This window comes from Neoarthrinium moseri (genome assembly GCF_022829205.1).
Source record: "Neoarthrinium moseri strain CBS 164.80 chromosome Unknown scaffold88_Wmoseri_CBS_16480, whole genome shotgun sequence".
In the NCBI taxonomy this organism is placed as follows: domain Eukaryota; kingdom Fungi; phylum Ascomycota; class Sordariomycetes; order Amphisphaeriales; family Apiosporaceae; genus Neoarthrinium; species Neoarthrinium moseri.
This window is the reverse complement of record NW_026055202.1, coordinates 89,980-106,748: the sequence shown is the minus strand read 5'-3', so window position 1 is coordinate 106,748 and position 16,769 is coordinate 89,980. Positions and strand designations below refer to the sequence as shown.

General features: G+C 56.7%; 5 protein-coding genes across 5 annotated transcripts; 1 reads left to right on the top strand and 4 right to left on the bottom strand.

Annotated features, from left to right (window-relative positions):
• Positions 1-263: 263 nt before the first annotated feature.
• Positions 264-1,990, bottom strand: JN550_012540 (uncharacterized protein; the record flags this gene model as incomplete). The annotated part of the gene is made up of 4 exons (XM_049311027.1): positions 264-371; positions 497-1,474; positions 1,581-1,817; positions 1,925-1,990. The coding sequence occupies 4 exons, from the start codon at positions 1,988-1,990 to the stop codon at positions 264-266; spliced, it is 1,389 nt and encodes a 462-aa protein (XP_049165502.1).
• Positions 1,991-4,847: 2,857 nt separating this feature from the next.
• JN550_012539 (uncharacterized protein) lies at positions 4,848-6,176 on the bottom strand (the record flags this gene model as incomplete). The annotated part of the gene is made up of 1 exon (XM_049311026.1): positions 4,848-6,176. One exon carries the CDS (start codon positions 6,174-6,176, stop codon positions 4,848-4,850), a length of 1,329 nt encoding a protein of 442 aa, XP_049165501.1.
• Positions 6,177-7,765: 1,589 nt separating this feature from the next.
• On the bottom strand, positions 7,766-8,588 carry JN550_012538 (uncharacterized protein; the record flags this gene model as incomplete). Its single annotated transcript, XM_049311025.1, has 2 exons — positions 7,766-7,841; positions 7,906-8,588. 2 exons carry the CDS (start codon positions 8,586-8,588, stop codon positions 7,766-7,768), a joined length of 759 nt encoding a protein of 252 aa, XP_049165500.1.
• Positions 8,589-9,032: 444 nt separating this feature from the next.
• Positions 9,033-11,084, bottom strand: JN550_012537 (uncharacterized protein; the record flags this gene model as incomplete). Its single annotated transcript, XM_049311024.1, has 1 exon — positions 9,033-11,084. One exon carries the CDS (start codon positions 11,082-11,084, stop codon positions 9,033-9,035), a length of 2,052 nt encoding a protein of 683 aa, XP_049165499.1.
• Positions 11,085-13,273: 2,189 nt separating this feature from the next.
• On the top strand, positions 13,274-16,455 carry JN550_012536 (uncharacterized protein; the record flags this gene model as incomplete). Its single annotated transcript, XM_049311023.1, has 2 exons — positions 13,274-15,854; positions 15,911-16,455. The coding sequence occupies 2 exons, from the start codon at positions 13,274-13,276 to the stop codon at positions 16,453-16,455; spliced, it is 3,126 nt and encodes a 1,041-aa protein (XP_049165498.1).
• Between the last annotated feature and the right edge of the window lie 314 nt (positions 16,456-16,769).

Below are 16,769 nucleotides of genomic sequence, written 5' to 3'. Positions count from 1 at the left end.
GCCGTGCGCGGGGGGCTTTTTACCAACCGAGCTAGTCCTACATCTCGAGTATCGCGGTTTGCCAACGTCGTTTCTGAGGCGTGGTGGAAAACACGAACAAGCCACAGTCCCCTCCCCGGCACAGAGGGGACTGCAAATTCCCATACCAAATATACATATCTTTTCGTCTTGTTTCTCTCCTCTTTTTCATCCCTATTGCTGCCTCCCTCTTACAAGAGAGGGGGGATGGGAGGGAAACTAACACAATTTCTTTTTTTTCATATTCACTCGGGAGCCTTCTTGCCACCCTTCAGCTTGGTGCCGGGGGGATGTTCGTGCGAGTGAAATTTACAATATGGATGTGTACAAACGCCATTTAGCACACTGGGACACTGTGGACACCGAGTCAGCAAAAGGTCACACAGAAAGAGAGAGCCTCTGGCGGGTTCGACGGATGGGTAAGGTAATGCCATCAGGCATATCAGCCCATACATCAGCCGGGAGGGGGTAAACTTACGTGATGTCCATATATGCAGTTATCCACATCGCAGTCCTGGCCGTTGGTGCAAGGATTTAAGCGCGCCAGGAACTGGATGGCTCTGATTTCCTCCTGGTTCGGTCTATAGTCGTGTTCAAAGCAGCACGAGTCGCCCTTGGAGCAGGGCCCGCGCAGATAATGGTTGTTGCACAGCTTGTCACTGTCCTTTCGCTTCTTGACCTGATCCAGAACGTTTTGGCTGAGCGGGATCGGGGGATCCAGGCCGCGGGCACCCGGATTCCAGGCAGGCAGGGCCGGCTTTCCTGTGGTTCGGATGGCTGTACTCGTCGCCTTGGCGGCCGCGGGGGCCTTGGGCGCCAGAGGGAGAGTCAGCTGCGGAGGCGGGCTCGCTTTTTGCGTTATGGTGGCGTATGAGATGGGCGCGGCCGAAATCGAAGGGGTGCTAGCCGTTGACATGGACGGCGTGGCTATGGTGGTGGTGGTGATTCTATCGAGGAGCTTCTCGGCGCGGAAAATTTCGTCGAAGCCGATGATGCTGACCCCGGTGGCCTCGATTTCCTTGACGGTGGGGACGCCTTCCAGGACCGTCACGCGTTGGCGAGCACTTTCGTCGCGCAGGATCTCGTCCAGGTACGGGGCGTAACCGGCGTCGTGCGAGACACCCAGGAGGATCTGTTTGCAGTTGTAGTTGCGCAGGTTGAACGAGGCCGTCTCCCTGATCTTGGAGTCTGCTCTCTCCTTGCCGTAGCCCACGTCGATGAAATCGAAAGAGGCCTTGGCTTGTGTGAATCCCAGCATGAATTCCTTGAGGTCGATTTCCGAGTCGACGCAGGCGTCGCGCCTCATGGCCTTGGCCAGGCCGCCGAGGTTGGCGACAATCTTGGCCACCACCTCGGTGTCGTGGGCGTTGGTGCATTGTGCGAGCACAGCCTGGCGCAGGGCATATGCAGCTTTCTTTCCGCCTTCGAGGCCTTGTTTGATGAGGTGGTCTTTGAACTGCGGGAGCACGAAACGGTCAGCCGGTCTGATCTGATCAGATCAGGAGGCCACCGGTCGGTGACCTGGGGAGAAGGGGTGGGGCGTAATTGGGTGTCTGGCTTACTATCAAACCGTCGCCATCGATGAGCACCAGCACGTAGGGGTTGCGGTGCTGCAGGATGGTATTGTCCTGGGTCAAGAAGCTCAGCTGGCTCTCGAGGTCCTTAATCCGAGCCTGCAGCTCTCTTCGCGAGTTGACCGAGTCTTCGTAGTCGAACTGGGTATTTTGCAGGCGCTGGATGAGAGTCTGGTTCTCCTGTCGGTAGGTGCTTTCGATGCGTTCGCCAAAGATCATCAGGTCCTGCGGCAGAGAAGACGGCGGGTCAGCGCTCGAGGTTCAAAAGCAACGAGCGGTTGCCTCTGCAGAGCCTGTTGTACTATAGGGAGGGGTGCGCCTGTGTGCCTTACCTTGACCAGCTTCTCGGTCTGATCGCGACTGGCCTGGTACTCGCGATACCGGGGTATGAAGTCCATGATGGAGTCCTCCATTGTACTATCCACCGGACGCACTTCCTGCTTGGTGGGCCACATGTGAAGCAGTCAGAGCTGGCGGGGAGGAGCGTTCGCGATCCGGGGGGATTCGGGTTCGGGTTCGGGGAGGGCGGCGAGAAGTGGGAGAGAAGATTTGCTCGTCGACGGGGGGTTATTCGTGTTGGTGGCGTCGGTTTTATTTTTTATTTTTGGAGGAGGATTCCTGGTTAATATGTCCAGTCAGTCGAGTTACGATGTAGTATAACGGGCGCGGCAGAAATGGACGCAGGCGGCAAACACTTTGCAAATGTAGTCCCAAATGTCGCACAAACGGGAGAGTATTCGCGGTTTGGTGATGAGCAAGTAAATAGGTGCTGGGGGCCAATCAGACTTACAGTACAGGGGAGAGATGGAGATAGCCCGGGGTGAGCAAGCGGCGAGTAGATCTGGGGAGGCAGGAGGGAGGGGTATATATCGTCGATGGCTGCCCTGGCGTCTGTGTGTATACCGTTTTCTGCTTTCTCTGCGCTGTGGTGTTTTTCCTATTTCACTTTCACACCCAACGGGCTGGGACGTGAAATTTCCAATATCGCTTCACCTTGGACTTTTCGGTTTTGGAAAAAAATAAAGTGGAGACGCGAGCTTGTCGTCAGTGCAGTAGCGCCAAATCGCCGGGCGCTCTGGCACACTCTGGACGCTCCACTGATGATGTTCCCAGTGCGGGAGGCCCACAATTTGCTCTTCTACCATGGTAGTCGTTACAAGTACTTGGCCCTGGGTGCGGTGACGACTTTACCAAGTACCTCTCGCCTGGCCGAGCTGGCTACAGGTACATGGCGCTTACCGGTGGTCGGTACCTACAGGGCAGTTCGTCGATCGACCACCAGCCAATTGGACGCCTCCCAAATTTAGAAAACAAGCAGATGCGCTTGAAGCAAGGGATGACCAACATTGCAAAATACAAAATGCCGTCTATCCAAGTGAGACAGGGCAGCGTTTTTCTGTTCTATTTTCAACAAACTGAAATCGACTTTTAACATTTAAGCGCCCAGTGCTTGTCTGTCCTCCTCTCCCCCTCCCCCCCCCCCACACACACGTACATCATCCTTGACGAGCAGTTTTCTGTTTGCAGACTTCTTTCACACATGTTCACTCCGCAGTAGATTCCAAGTCCTCTTGACTGGGAAAAGAAGACGACTCCACACTCCAGTTCTGAACCTGGTCTCTCTCTCTCCACAACCAAGGCAACACTTGGGATGAGACAACAGGTCCAAACTCATCATCCCTGCTGTCCCTCCGAACTCCAAAGACAAACCAAGTTACACCCTACCGTCTAACCTGCTCCATACTCTCTCTCTCTCTCTCTCGCAACATACCACCCTGTCCCCGTACCTTTTTGCTACCCACCATCCCTCGTAGGCCTCCACCCAATCACCATCCGCATTTGCAACCTGCCTGCCTCACATGCAGGCGCCAATCCTCAGTCGCGGCGACTCGCTGCATTTGCACTGCGATGCAGAACGTCCTGTCAGGGTTGAACGTCTTACTTGCACACGCGCAATAACTCGAGGTAGGGGGATACATCGTATACATCTTACACCAGATGCTTCTTTCGCCCAGCACCGCTCGCTGCCCCTAGTAGCCGGTCAACCCATTCACTCACCGGCCAACTCTACATTGCATCGCTGGACCAGATGAAAGCCTACCCTATGCAATTGCACATCCACGTGGTGCCCCAACCTTTGGCGATGGCATTCCCTTCTGCACGAAGCCGGCCACCTTCGAGTGACGGTGAATGATGGTCGTGCGTCAACGCAAGGGCTGCGTGCCGGCAGTTGCACAAGCCCGATACTCAACGTATGCCAGCTAGCGATATTGCTGCAGATGAGTGTCTGAGTCTGCACCGTTCTTGGCCATACAATGCGTTTGATGGCTGACCATCGCGCCACACATGAGGCTTGCTACGTGTCTGGGATGAAGTGTCAACTGCAAGCCCACGACCCATTCATTGGCTGCTGTCAACGGTTAACTGCCACCTATAGCTCGGCGCCTCGTGCTAACTAAATCATGCAATCCACCGTTGCACGAAAACAGCAATTTTTCTGATATCTCACATCTCAGAAACGCTCTTGATACTTCTGGATCAATCTTCGCAGACGCGAGTGGACACTTGGAGCAATAGCCCTCACTACCTAGTTACTTAGACCCTCCATTCATGCCGAATGCGCCGAGTCTGCTTAGTTGCTATTGAGATACTCACCGCCATCTACCGTCCGCATATGCCATCAGAGAAAGAGGGACTCCGAGGATTTGGGTTGCAAGTCAAATTTGATCTGACCTGGTGGCAGAGAGGCCCGGCCCGGGCGGCTGTTCAACAATCTTGATGATCCCTAGAACAACTCCAGCCAGGCTACAGGTTTCCCTTTGCGCCTGGCTATGTATTACACTGTCCCTATATCCCTAGACTAGATTCCAGGAGACTTGTCACCTCTACGCTCCGCCTTCTTCAGAAACAGAGACAAACAAAGCAATAACGAGGATTTACTATCTCTCTCGTGCGTACATTGAAGAGACCCGACTGGGTAAGAAGCTGCTTTTCGAAACATAAACTTTTGTCTCGGTCGAGACCATCATGTTAACAACCTTCCAATTTATAACACGTGCACATACAACGGACTCCATCGCATCATTAATGCTAGACGAGGACTTGTCCCATATAAGCCGGTGATCATGCGCCCATGCTTACCCATGCCACAGGCTGCATATCAGCGTCACACATCCAACAAAACTCACGATGGCCACATCAGATCGAGGCGAATACCTTTAGCCTCAGACCCACGCCTTGTCAGACACACGAGACCTATCGTCGAGTCACCGGCAAGGGTTTCCAGAGCACCTTCTGCCCGAACCACCACAGGGCGTCCTGCCACGTGTTCCAGTAGTGGCTCCCGAACGGCGTGACCCGGCTCAGGTACTCGATGCCCAGGCCGTCCAGGGCGCCCTGCAGCTCCCGGCCGGCGTCAAAGACAAAGTCGTACAGGCCGTAGGTGACGAAGACGCCCCGGTCGGCCAGCGCCGGGTTGGCCGCCAGCGTGCCGTTGTCGAGCAGCGGCGCGCTCGTCGCCGGCGAGAACAGCCCGAAGTAGCCAAAGTAGTCGGTCGCGTTGATGTACATCTCGTACGTCAGGCGCCCGCCCCACGACAGGCCCGCGAAGCCCCGGCACCCGGGCTCGTCGCACACGTCGTAGTGGTCCTGCACCCAGGGGAACAGGTACTTCTGGTAGTTCTCGCGGATGGCCGCCGGGTCCGGGATCGGCGCAAAGTTGGACATGTTGCCGTAGATGAACTTGGGCAGCGAGCTGTCCAGGTTGTAGAAGGACGGCATGACGACGACGGTCGGGTCCAGCAGCCCCCCGCGGATCAGGTTGTCCATGATGGCCGACATGCGGCCCAGGTTCTCCCAGTCGTCGCCGTTGCCGCCCGCGCCGTGCGACAGGTACAGCAGCGGGTACTTCTTGCCCGCCACGGAGCCGTACTCGGCCGGCAGGTAGACGCTGAACTCGTGCACGTCGGGCGCCGGGTGGATCGACCCGGGGCTGGTGTAGTTGACGGGCTTGATGGTGCCGCGGCTGCCCGCCGGCGCCGAGAGCGCGTAGTCAAAGTTGAGGTCGATGGTCGGCGTGCCCTGGAACTGCGCGTCGTAGGGCACCTGGAACGACGAGGCCACCTGGTCGCCCTGGACGTTGCGGTACGGCGGCAGGTCCGGGTCGATGACCAGCTGGCCCGTGTCGATGCTGCAGGCGAACGGGTTGTCGCAGTCGACCAGGTACGCGAAGCTGTAGATGCCCGAGGGCAGCGACGTCGTAAAGGTCCAGAGCCCGTCGTCGCCGCTGCTGCGCACCATCTCGTACGGCCAGGCCCGGTCCCGGGGCCCGCCGAAGCTGCCCACGTAGAAGTCCCCGGGCCGGTAGTCGCGGGGGTCAAACCCGCCGCTGGACGTCAGGGTCGTGTGGAATTCATCCGTGAACAGCTGCAGTCCACCGCCGATCAGCACGCGCGAGGCCGTCGTGTTGGTGTAGGAGAAGTCGACCTCGTAGCCTGTTGGCGCGCGGCCGGTCTTGCGGACCGTGACTGCGGCCGAGGCATCGAGGGCCAGGAGGGCCAGGGTGGCCAGGAAGTGCAAAGCCATGTTCGCAGGGTCGTTGCGATCTCCGTGCAGAGCACCATCGGACTCCTCTTTTCTACCCAGCCGACATCTTCTGGCACTTATATACTCCCAACTTGACCTTTTGCCTCGGCCATGCCCACGTCACTCGGAGTCGAGCACGCAGTCCGAGTGCAACGACGTTCCCGCCAAGCCCATGTGTCCATCGTCGAGATAATCCGCAGTAAGGCCGGTCCTCAGGGGTACGTCAAGGCAGCTCTCTCCAACACCTGGTGACTTCGATCTGGTTGCTCGATCGAGGGCCGTCAAGGGTAGCCAAGCCCCGAGGACGTGGGCCGATGTTGTGTTTTGTGGGGTTAAGGTTCTTGTCAACTGCCCCGAACGGGAGCCGGGCAGGCCGGGCATCTGGGGTAGAGCCGGGGTTGTATGCACGTATACGCTGTGTCGACGGCTTCCCCACACTTGGGGGAGGTTGCATGGGCGTAACCTGGAATGGCTCCTCCATGGCCCGACGTGGTAAGAACGGAGCCTCAAGGAACTGGGAAGTGTTGATGGGGATAAGGTTAGCCGTCATACTTCGGCGTCAGAACAAGATCCGCGTCGCCCTTGCGGCCAGGGACAGACTGCTTAATGTCACCTGTTATGTATACTCAACCTATACCTCGTCACATGTTGACATACAACGCGGTCGAGACGATACTACACACGCTAATAGATTGGTCTCTCATTCTGGACGGTTGGATCTCACACCAACGAATAGTCCTTTCTAATCAATGACCAAGCAAGAAATGCACCGTCTTACCGCCGAGGTGACTGTGTTGCTCCAGATATCTCGGCATTTCGTGTAGAGTCGTGCTCTTCAAAGTACTACTTTCTCAGCACACACAAGGCTCTGCTAAACGCATTTAGATCCGTTTCCTGAATAAACGCCAAGCACCTCGGTAAGCTCTTGTACTCGTGCATAATTCAGTAGTACAACCATGAACGAATGGCGATTCAGTCCTCGGACGATACGTGGGAGTAGCTGGAACGACTCTTGATTCGTCGTGGTACTATGATATAATCCATGCGTCACTCGCATTTCCCGCGTGCGTTTCATGGCTTGGATGCTTATAGACAGTATATTGAAGGGACGCCTCCCCTGAACCGGAGTCCGGTAAAACTCCGTCCTCCTGGCTTAGTCTAGTCTACCTCTCAACAACCCAAGACACATTACATGCGCCTAGACGAGGGTATGCCAAGTGATGCTTGTCGACAGCCATCTCCTACGTCTTTACCCCTTCCCCGACAACCACCTCATGCACCCAGATACTGACAGCAAAACGCAAGGTATGTGACCTTTCTAACCGCACAACGACGGCACCAACCCTCCCCAGTCCGCGCTCCGTCTCCATATCCACGAAAGCTCGACCAGAGACTCCATTTCTCATCGGCTGGACGATGGCACCGCTTGCAGGTCCAAGGCACGGGAATTGCTACACGCGCGGATGGACTGCTAATGTGGGGGATTGGATGCCGTCCATGTGTACCGAGATCGGTAGTTACTCCTCTGTTGTTCGAACTTATACCTCCCAGCGGGTCCAGGATCGGCTGTCCTGTAGGTGGCTGCCTGCTTAAATGGCCCTGCTGTCTTCGGCCTCCACTGGAATGGGTTGGAGATCGCTGTACGAGACGAACCCAATGATGCGCCTGCATATCATGGTGGCCACCTCGGGGGCCTCGAGAGTTCGGGACCCCTCGCAGTGGTATGTACTTCAATATGTCTTCGAGGGATCGGTTCATGGCAGGTGGCGAGCATGGGGGTGAATGCGGGTACTTATGGGTACTTTCGTCCATGGCGTACACTTCCTCGCTCGGGGACCCCGTCGAAGGGATGGGCGAGAGCCTGAACGTTGCTGTTCGCATATTTTGCCATCTCTCTATGTCGTCGAGGTCGTCGAGGCTGAAGGATCTCTTCCGCCTCAGCAGTCCGTTCCCTGTTCTGTTGCCGTCCGCATTGTTGTTGCACGAGCCAGGGGCGCCATGCATGACGGAAGACAGGTCTGACGTCGACCAGCTGGCTGTACGTAGGGTCTTGATACTCTGTTGCTCGGCTATCGGATCGAGTTCCGTGCCCTGGCCGTAGAGGAAAGGAGTTGACGACTCTAGACGGGTGAGTGGTGACTCTGATCTCAAGTCCTCCAGCCGGATCTGGGTAGGATGTTTCGGGGGAGGGATCTTGATTGGCCGGGGAGACACCTTTCTGAATTTGACTACTTGACTGTCAGATATGCAGCCAGCATCCAGAACGGAACTGTGCTGGCTACGCGTTAATTCATCCGAGTCTTTGCGTGTCCAACAAGCCGAGGTTGGAGATGTGGTATTGCTCCTCTCGGACAGAGGTATACGGCTTGGGGGTACAGCCATGCCATGGACTGCGTGGTTGGTGTTATCCATGTTGTACGGCTATCCGGTATATTTGCCTTGTAAGGGATTTGAGTTGTGTCAGCTATCGGCGTGCAGAAATAATTGTCTAGGGTCGTTAAGGCCGTCTTGGTAAACATACTACACGATCACCAGGCCCACGCTCCGTTCGCCTGTCGTCTAGAGTGTGTAGTGCATTTGTGGTTACAGAAAGCTGGGTAGTGCCTGCTCAGACTGTACTTGGCTGACATCCAACATGTCTGCTGCCGCAGGGCAAGTGTGGCTTTGGTGCAGCAAGCTCCGGCAGAGACTACCTAAGGAAGTTGGTACACTGGTTGATTCTTCCAGGGGGTTACTCGTTGGCAGAATGCGGACATCAGTATCTGCAGTCATGATCTGAAAGAAGATTTTGGTATCTCTAACTCCTGTTTTCCGAATGCGCCGTTGGATGCCCCCTTCCGAACCGCAATGACATCTCTACGTCTCTGTGCTAGCTTGTATCCCTTCGGCAGCCAATGCCCTCTGGTAATCTGCAAGAGCCTTGTCGAGAGAATGTACAACGGGCTGCATCAATATCTCGACCGCACGTTTCCCGCCGCCGACAGAATTGGGGTTAAACTTGGTCTTTTTCTTCGTGCGCTCGTAGATCTTGACAATCTCAGCCGTCCTTCTCTCGATAATCTCTTGCCGTACCTTTTCGGCCTCGAGAGCGACCGCACGAATTCGCTCCTTCGATTTCCGTAGCGCCTCAGCCAAGAAACCCAGCTCAGCAGCCCTGTCAGGGTCACCCGAGAGGAATGCAGACCAGAACTGGTTGACAAACTCTATGGTAGTAGCATGAGCCAGGTTACACCGTTCTGCGACACCTGCAGGGAGCCCCATCGGTGTCGTGCTGTCTGAAACGTGCTCATACAGCTGAGCACGTCTCTGTCGCATGCTATCGAGGACCTGCTGCTGGGCCTGCCTCCTCGACGCCCGAGATCCAACATGATCGCGCTTCTTCGATTCTTCGTCGCTGTCGCTGTCATCATCGATACCAATGGCGGCATGCAGATCGATGCCCGCAGTGCCATGACTGGACAGCTGAGCGAGGTCACCCTGAACACCACGGAGTACCTTTCTGGGGTCCTGCTTGGCGTAGATCTCGGTTGCTGCTGTGTCGGAATCCTTTTGAGCCGAGAAGAATCTGCTCTGTTCCCTGATGTTGAGAATCACCCTCTGCTCTTCTACAGTTCCCTGCAGATCGCGTATTGCTAGCTGATTGTAGACATTATCTTCCGGCGTGTTCGGATCGACAAGGTCATTATCGGCAGGCACCACACCAGAAAGAAGCTTGCCACTGAGGCTGTTCAGGGTTTGGATGATGGGCACTTGAGTCCAGCCCCTGGGCCGCATCTCAATATCCTTGGTGTTGCCACTCTTGTAGCCTCCCTGGTTCTCCTCGTTGCCCTCCAGATCAATGATATGAGGCACATACTTGGCCAGGTTCTTGCTCGAGTATGCAGTGATGTTCTCGTACTCGTCGTACTTGTCGAAGATTTTGTCCGCCACCTCATTGCCAGCGAGTCGTTCTCCCTTGAGCTTTTTCACAAGCTTGCTGAGGAAGAAGCGTTCCCAGAACTCGCTCTCGGTCAGGGGAGGCACGTTCTCAACGTATATCCTGTTGAGTAGGGGGTGCTGCTGCATGATCATGGAGATCTGGTCCCTCGTCATACTCATTCTCTGCTGGTCCGGTTGATTCGGATCATGATTCGCCTCGGTGACGGGCTTGACGACTGAAAGGATGTTGAAAGGCCCCGTCACCTGGTACTTCTCTATGGCATAGGCGCGCAGCTGGTCGATACGAGTTGTCCAGAACTGAGCGTTGAAGGTCGTGACCGACATGGACTCTGGTTTTGTCGACAGCGCCTCCATGTGTATGCGAAACAGGTTGCGATCGGCTGCCAACAGATGTTTCTGTATCTCAGGCGCGTGCTGGCCGTGGATCAGCTCGTGGTCATCGAAAATCTGACCCAGAGTTGGCTTGTCACCCTTGGCGTTCACTGCACTGGCAAAGGCCATGGAACCCGATGCGCTACCACGTCCACCAGCGTCGCCTTTGTTCTTGCCATTGACTCCGCCGGCGGCAGGACGTGGTATGCTGGGATCATTGCTTCGATACTCGGCAAGAAGCCGTGATAGAAGATCCTTGATGGCGTCTGCCTCGGCCCTGGGGTCACCGGGCGAGTTGAAGTGAAACATGTACGCAGTCGGCTCTGCGTCTGGGGCCGTCTTCGCGGCGATCTTCAATATGACCTTGGGGGCAGTGACGGGGGTCTGCTGGAAGTCTGGGCTACAGTCAGCTTTTGGGGGCCGGTGACGGGCTGGATCCACGGAGGGCATACTGGTAATGTCGGCTATCGCCAAGGACACGGTGGGCGGTCCGCCTGGAGTGGTTTGAGGAATCCATATCACGGAAGACTGGTCGTCACTGAGCGTGAGGGTGCCGTCCTTTTTCTTATACGCCGCAGCGCCCCTTGGAGGCGGCATGGCGAACAAGGGATCAAAGGAAAAAGATGGAGGGCGAGAGAGAACCTGAAGAGTGGAATAGGGAAGAGGTGACGTGACCCAGGGGGATTGGATGTTTGCTCTATCTGAGACCACTTTCAGCAGTACAGCAGTGCGGCGGCAGCAGCAGCGACGACAAATATCTCGTCACGCCGGATGACACCCGTACGATGCCTTTAGAGACCGCCTGCCTGCCTACCTGCTTGCTCGCCACTGCACGCCGCGTCGGCGGGTCGTCCTCTCGTATCTGGGCACTCCAGGCCCAAAGACCACAGATGAACAGCTCTCGAACGCCCTCGACCCCAACACAGACTCCAGAGTCTCCTCGATCGACAAGAGTCGGTAAGCGCCAACGGCAACGGCCTTGCTGTCGGTTTCAACCGTTTTTCTTTGAAGCAGGGGGAGAGGTCGAAGGGCTGTCGAGGTGACGCCACGAAGGTTGGTCCCTTTAAGACAGGCAGCCACAGGCGCCGCACATTCCAGGCATTACACTTTGTGGCTGGAGCGCTTCGCTGGGGGTGGCTTGTTAGGTTTTTTTCAGTTTTAGGCTTGCTCGGCCTTGGTGGCTAGGCTTGCTGGGCTGATCAGCTACCACCTACCCTGCCTACCCACCTACCTAGGTACTGTGTTTATCGTGGGGATTCCTCAAGGGGAATAGTCTCGGGATTTGCACCTGCAACGCAACGCAGCGCAAAAAGATCCGCAGATGAAACATTGACCTGACCTGAGACCTCATGAAGATGCCAAGAGCAGATGCCAAAACTGTCAGAGCGCTGTTGAGGCCGCTGATGAGTCAGGATGGTGGCTGCCAGCCAGTTGGAGGGTTTCGTCTTTTTGTTCATCTATGTGCAGACCCGAATGCAGAAAGAATTGTGAAGTGGCAACCGGGGTATTCGGAGGCTGAATGCGGATACATGATGGGGATTTTGGCTACTAGAGAAGACTCTACGGCAGTCGTTTCTTCGTACATGGCAACAACCGTTTTCAAGAACTACTGTACTATGCCAGGTAGGAAGGCAGTCTCAGTGAGGCCTCACGTACCCTTGCTCCAACTGTCTTGGAGATCCACGATGCGCGATGCACGATACAGGGCCCAGGACATTGAAACGCCAGAGCCTCGAAGCGTGCTTGAGGTTTTTCTTGTCGACGCTCTTGCCGTTGCGGGCCTACCCGCAAATCAGAAGAGAGCCGTAACGTAAGCGTCCGCCTAGGTTCGGCTAGCAGAACCAGCAGATTTCCCGCATTCTGTCATAGTTTAGATGCACGGGGGCTTCTGAATCGGACGAAACCCGAGGTTTACGGGATTCTTGGAGTACAAGTAACCTGCAGGCTCTGCTTGACGCATGTCTCTAGGGAACATATACTGTGTAAAGAGATGGCGAAACCTTGAAGTAATAGGACGAAGGGCAGTGGGCAACGGGCAGTGTATGGAGGTTCTATGGGCAGTTACAAGAAGGAGACAGTGGGAAAGGCTTTCGCATTCATCGTCACCACCCATCACCCATCACCAATCACCCATCCTCGGTGTGTTACCGACGGCCGGCTAATCAGGTCGGGGAGAACAGGGAAGGGCAGGGGCAGGCAGAGCAGGACTCGGGACCACACAGGCAAGACGGGCAAGACGGGCAAGACGGAGCCAGAATTTGACCAGGGTCACCGGGGGCAGCTGGCCACTCGCATTGGACACACTAAGAAATTCTCCATCCATTTGTTTTCCCGTGACAGCCAGCCAGCCAGTCCAGCCAGTCCAGCCCATTACATCCGCTGCGCCCGTTTTTGGCACTCAAGCCTCGTCTTCCCTTTTTCTCCTCCCCTTACCTACATCCTCCCCCAAACGTCACGTCACGACACGTCGTGTCTCCCGCTCTGTCCTGACTTACTCCGCCGCTCTTTTGTGCTTCGATCCCGCTCTCTGGAGAAGGAGGATTGAAGCTTTCGGTGGGGAGCATCTCTACTCTACCTACGTACGTTAGTCAGCCCCGTCGTGGTCTTCGTCTGGCCCTGACTCGCCACGCCAGCAGGACCTCGACTGCTACCTACTGGTTGTGCCGTGTCTTGTGCTGTACTGTACAGACAGCTCTTGGCTGACTTCCCCGTGCTCCTGCCACAGACTCTTCTTACCTTAATACACCCCCAAGACACACACAGCTACGAAGCATTAGCCTGGCGCCATGCTGAGCAGCTCGTTACGCAAGACCGGCAGCTCCCTCCTGAGGGCCAGCAGCCAAGCTACCACGAGATGCGCCTCCCGTAGCTCGAGGTGCTACGGCCTCGCCGCCGCCCGCCGCCCGCTCGCCGTGTCGGCCGCCCAGAGGAGGTATGCCTCGGCCACCGCCTCCTCCTCCCCCGACCCCAACGACAACTTCCTGTCCGGCAGCACCGCCAACTACATCGACGAGATGTACCTGCAGTGGAAGGAGGACCCCCAGAGCGTCCACGTCTCGTGGCAGGTCTACTTCAAGAACATGGAGAGCGGCGACATGCCCATCTCCCAGGCCTTCACCCCGCCCCCGACCCTGGTCCCCAATGCCACCGGCGGTGTCGTCTCGGGCGCCGCGCTGGGCGGCAGCTCCGACGTCACCAACCATCTCAAGGTCCAGCTCCTCGTCCGCGCCTACCAGGCCCGCGGCCACCACAAGGCCCAGCTCGACCCCCTCGGCATCCGCAACGAGGCCAAGGGCTACACCAACATCAAGCCCAAGGAGCTGAGCCTTGAGCACTACCAGTTCACCGAGAAGGACCTCGACAAGGAGTACGAGCTGGGCCCCGGCATCTTACCTCGCTTCAAGCGCGAGGGCCGCGAGAAGATGACCCTGCGCGAGATCATCGCCGCCTGCGAGAAGATCTACGCCGGCTCCTACGGTGTCGAGTTCATCCACATCCCTGACCGTGCCAAGTGCGACTGGCTGCGGGAGCGCGTCGAGGTGCCCCAGCCCTTCAAGTACTCCATTGACGAGAAGCGCCGCGTGCTCGACCGTCTGATCTGGAGTTCGAGTTTCGAGTCCTTCCTGGCCACCAAGTACCCCAACGACAAGCGCTTCGGCCTCGAGGGCTGCGAGACCCTGGTTCCCGGCATGAAGGCCTTGATCGACCGCAGCGTCGACTACGGCGTCAAGGACATCGTCATCGGTATGCCCCACCGTGGCCGTCTGAACGTGCTCAGCAACGTTGTGCGCAAGCCCAACGAGTCCATCTTCAGCGAGTTCGCCGGCACTGCTGCTGCCGAGGACGAGGGCTCCGGTGACGTCAAGTACCATCTGGGTATGAACTTCGAGCGCCCGACGCCCTCGGGCAAGCGTGTCCAGCTCTCCCTGGTCGCCAACCCCTCCCACTTGGAGGCCGAGGACCCTGTCGTGCTGGGCAAGACGAGAGCCATCCAGCACTACAACAACGACGAGAAGACCCACAGGACCGCCATGAGCGTGCTCCTGCATGGTGACGCCGCCTTCGCCGCTCAGGGTATCGTGTACGAGTGTCTTGGTTTCCACTCCCTGCCGGCCTTCTCCACCGGCGGCACCATCCACCTGGTCGTCAACAACCAGATCGGTTTCACCACCGACCCTCGCTTTGCCCGCTCGACCGCCTACTGTACCGATATTGCCAAGGCCATCGACGCCCCCGTCTTCCACGTCAACGCCGACGATGTCGAGGCTGTCAACTTCGTCTGCCAGTTGGCCGCTGACTGGCGCGCCGAGTTCCAGTCCGACGTCGTCATTGACTTGGTCTGCTACCGCAAGCACGGTCACAACGAGACCGACCAGCCCTCGTTCACCCAACCCCTCATGTACAAGCGCATCGGCGAGAAGAACCCTCAGATCGACATCTACGTCGAGAAGCTGCTCAAGGACGGCACCTTCACCAAGGAGGACATCGACGAGCACAAGCAATGGGTCTGGGGTATGCTGGAGGAGAGTTTCTCCAAGTCCAAGGACTACCAGCCAACTTCCAAGGAGTGGACTACTTCGGCCTGGAACGGCTTCAAGTCCCCCAAGGAGCTGGCAACCGAGGTCTTGCCCCACAACTCGACTGCCGTCGACCTGAAGACCCTGGAGCACATTGGTGAGGTCATTGGCAGCGCCCCCGAGGGCTTCCACATCCACCGCAACCTGAAGCGTATCCTGACCAACCGTACCAAGTCCGTCATCGAGGGTAAGAACATCGACTGGTCGACTGCTGAGGCTCTCGCCTTTGGTTCGCTGGTCACCGAGGGACACCACGTCCGTATCTCCGGTCAGGACGTCGAGCGTGGCACCTTCTCGCAGCGCCACTCCGTCTTCCACGACCAGGAGACCGAGGACACCTACACGCCCCTCCAGCACATCAGCAAGGACCAGGGCAAGTTCGTCATCTCCAACTCGTCGCTCAGTGAGTTCGGTGCCCTCGGTTTCGAGTACGGTTACTCTCTGTCGTCGCCCAACGCCCTCGTCATGTGGGAGGCCCAGTTCGGTGACTTTGCCAACAATGCTCAGTGCATCATCGACCAGTTCATTGCTTCTGGCGAGGTCAAGTGGATGCAGAGAACCGGTCTGGTCATGTCCCTGCCCCACGGTTACGACGGTCAGGGTCCTGAGCACTCGTCTGGACGTATCGAGCGATACCTCCAACTCTCCAACGAGGACCCCAGAATCTTCCCCTCGGAAGAGAAGCTCGCCCGTCAACACCAGGACTGCAACATGCAGATTGCCTACATGACCACCCCCGCCAACCTGTTCCACATCCTGCGTCGCCAGATGCACAGGCAATTCCGCAAGCGTAAGCTCCCCACTCTCTCTGTAACATAGCATCCAAGGTCACTGACACACCCCTAGCTCTCATCATCTTCTTCTCCAAGTCTCTGCTGCGTCACCCTATTGCCCGCTCCAGCATTGAAGACTTCACCGGCCCCGATGCTCAGTTCCAGTGGATCATCCCGGATCCTGAGCACCAGACCGGCGCCATCAAGTCGCCCGAGGAGATCGACCGTGTCGTGCTCTGCTCTGGCCAGGTCTACGCTGCCCTGCAGAAGCACCGCGCCGACAACAAGATCGATAACGTTGCCATTACCCGAATTGAGCAGCTCAACCCCTTCCCATGGCAACAACTGAAGGAGAACCTTGACATGTACCCCAACGCCAAGACCATCGTCTGGTGCCAGGAGGAACCCCTGAACGCCGGTGCCTGGAGCTTCACCCAACCCCGTATCGAGACCCTCCTCAACCAGACACAATACCACGACCGCAAGCACGTCATGTACGCCGGCCGTAACCCATCCGCCTCAGTCGCCACCGGTCTGAAGGCTTCCCACAAGAAGGAGGAGGAGGATCTGTTGGAGATGGCGTTCTCCGTGACCCAGGACAAGCTCAAGGGCGAGTAAGCACAAGCTTGAAGGAAGAAAGCGGAATTAAAGAAATATCAAGCATGGACGGGGCCTACTTGCTGCATGGATTGGTATCGTCATGATCCTCCCTTTTGACCCCTGTTGTATTGTATATCGTGTATAACGTGGCTTCGACTCATAACAAGAATGGTTCGAGGCAAAAGATAGACAACGGGGTTCGGGACGGGATCTTTATTTGAGTAATGCATTCATTCATACCCAGTTATCAAATATTTGAATCAATCGTACATACACATACACACACATTACAATTGCATCTTAGCAGTTCCGCTACCCAAGCCTCAGTTGCC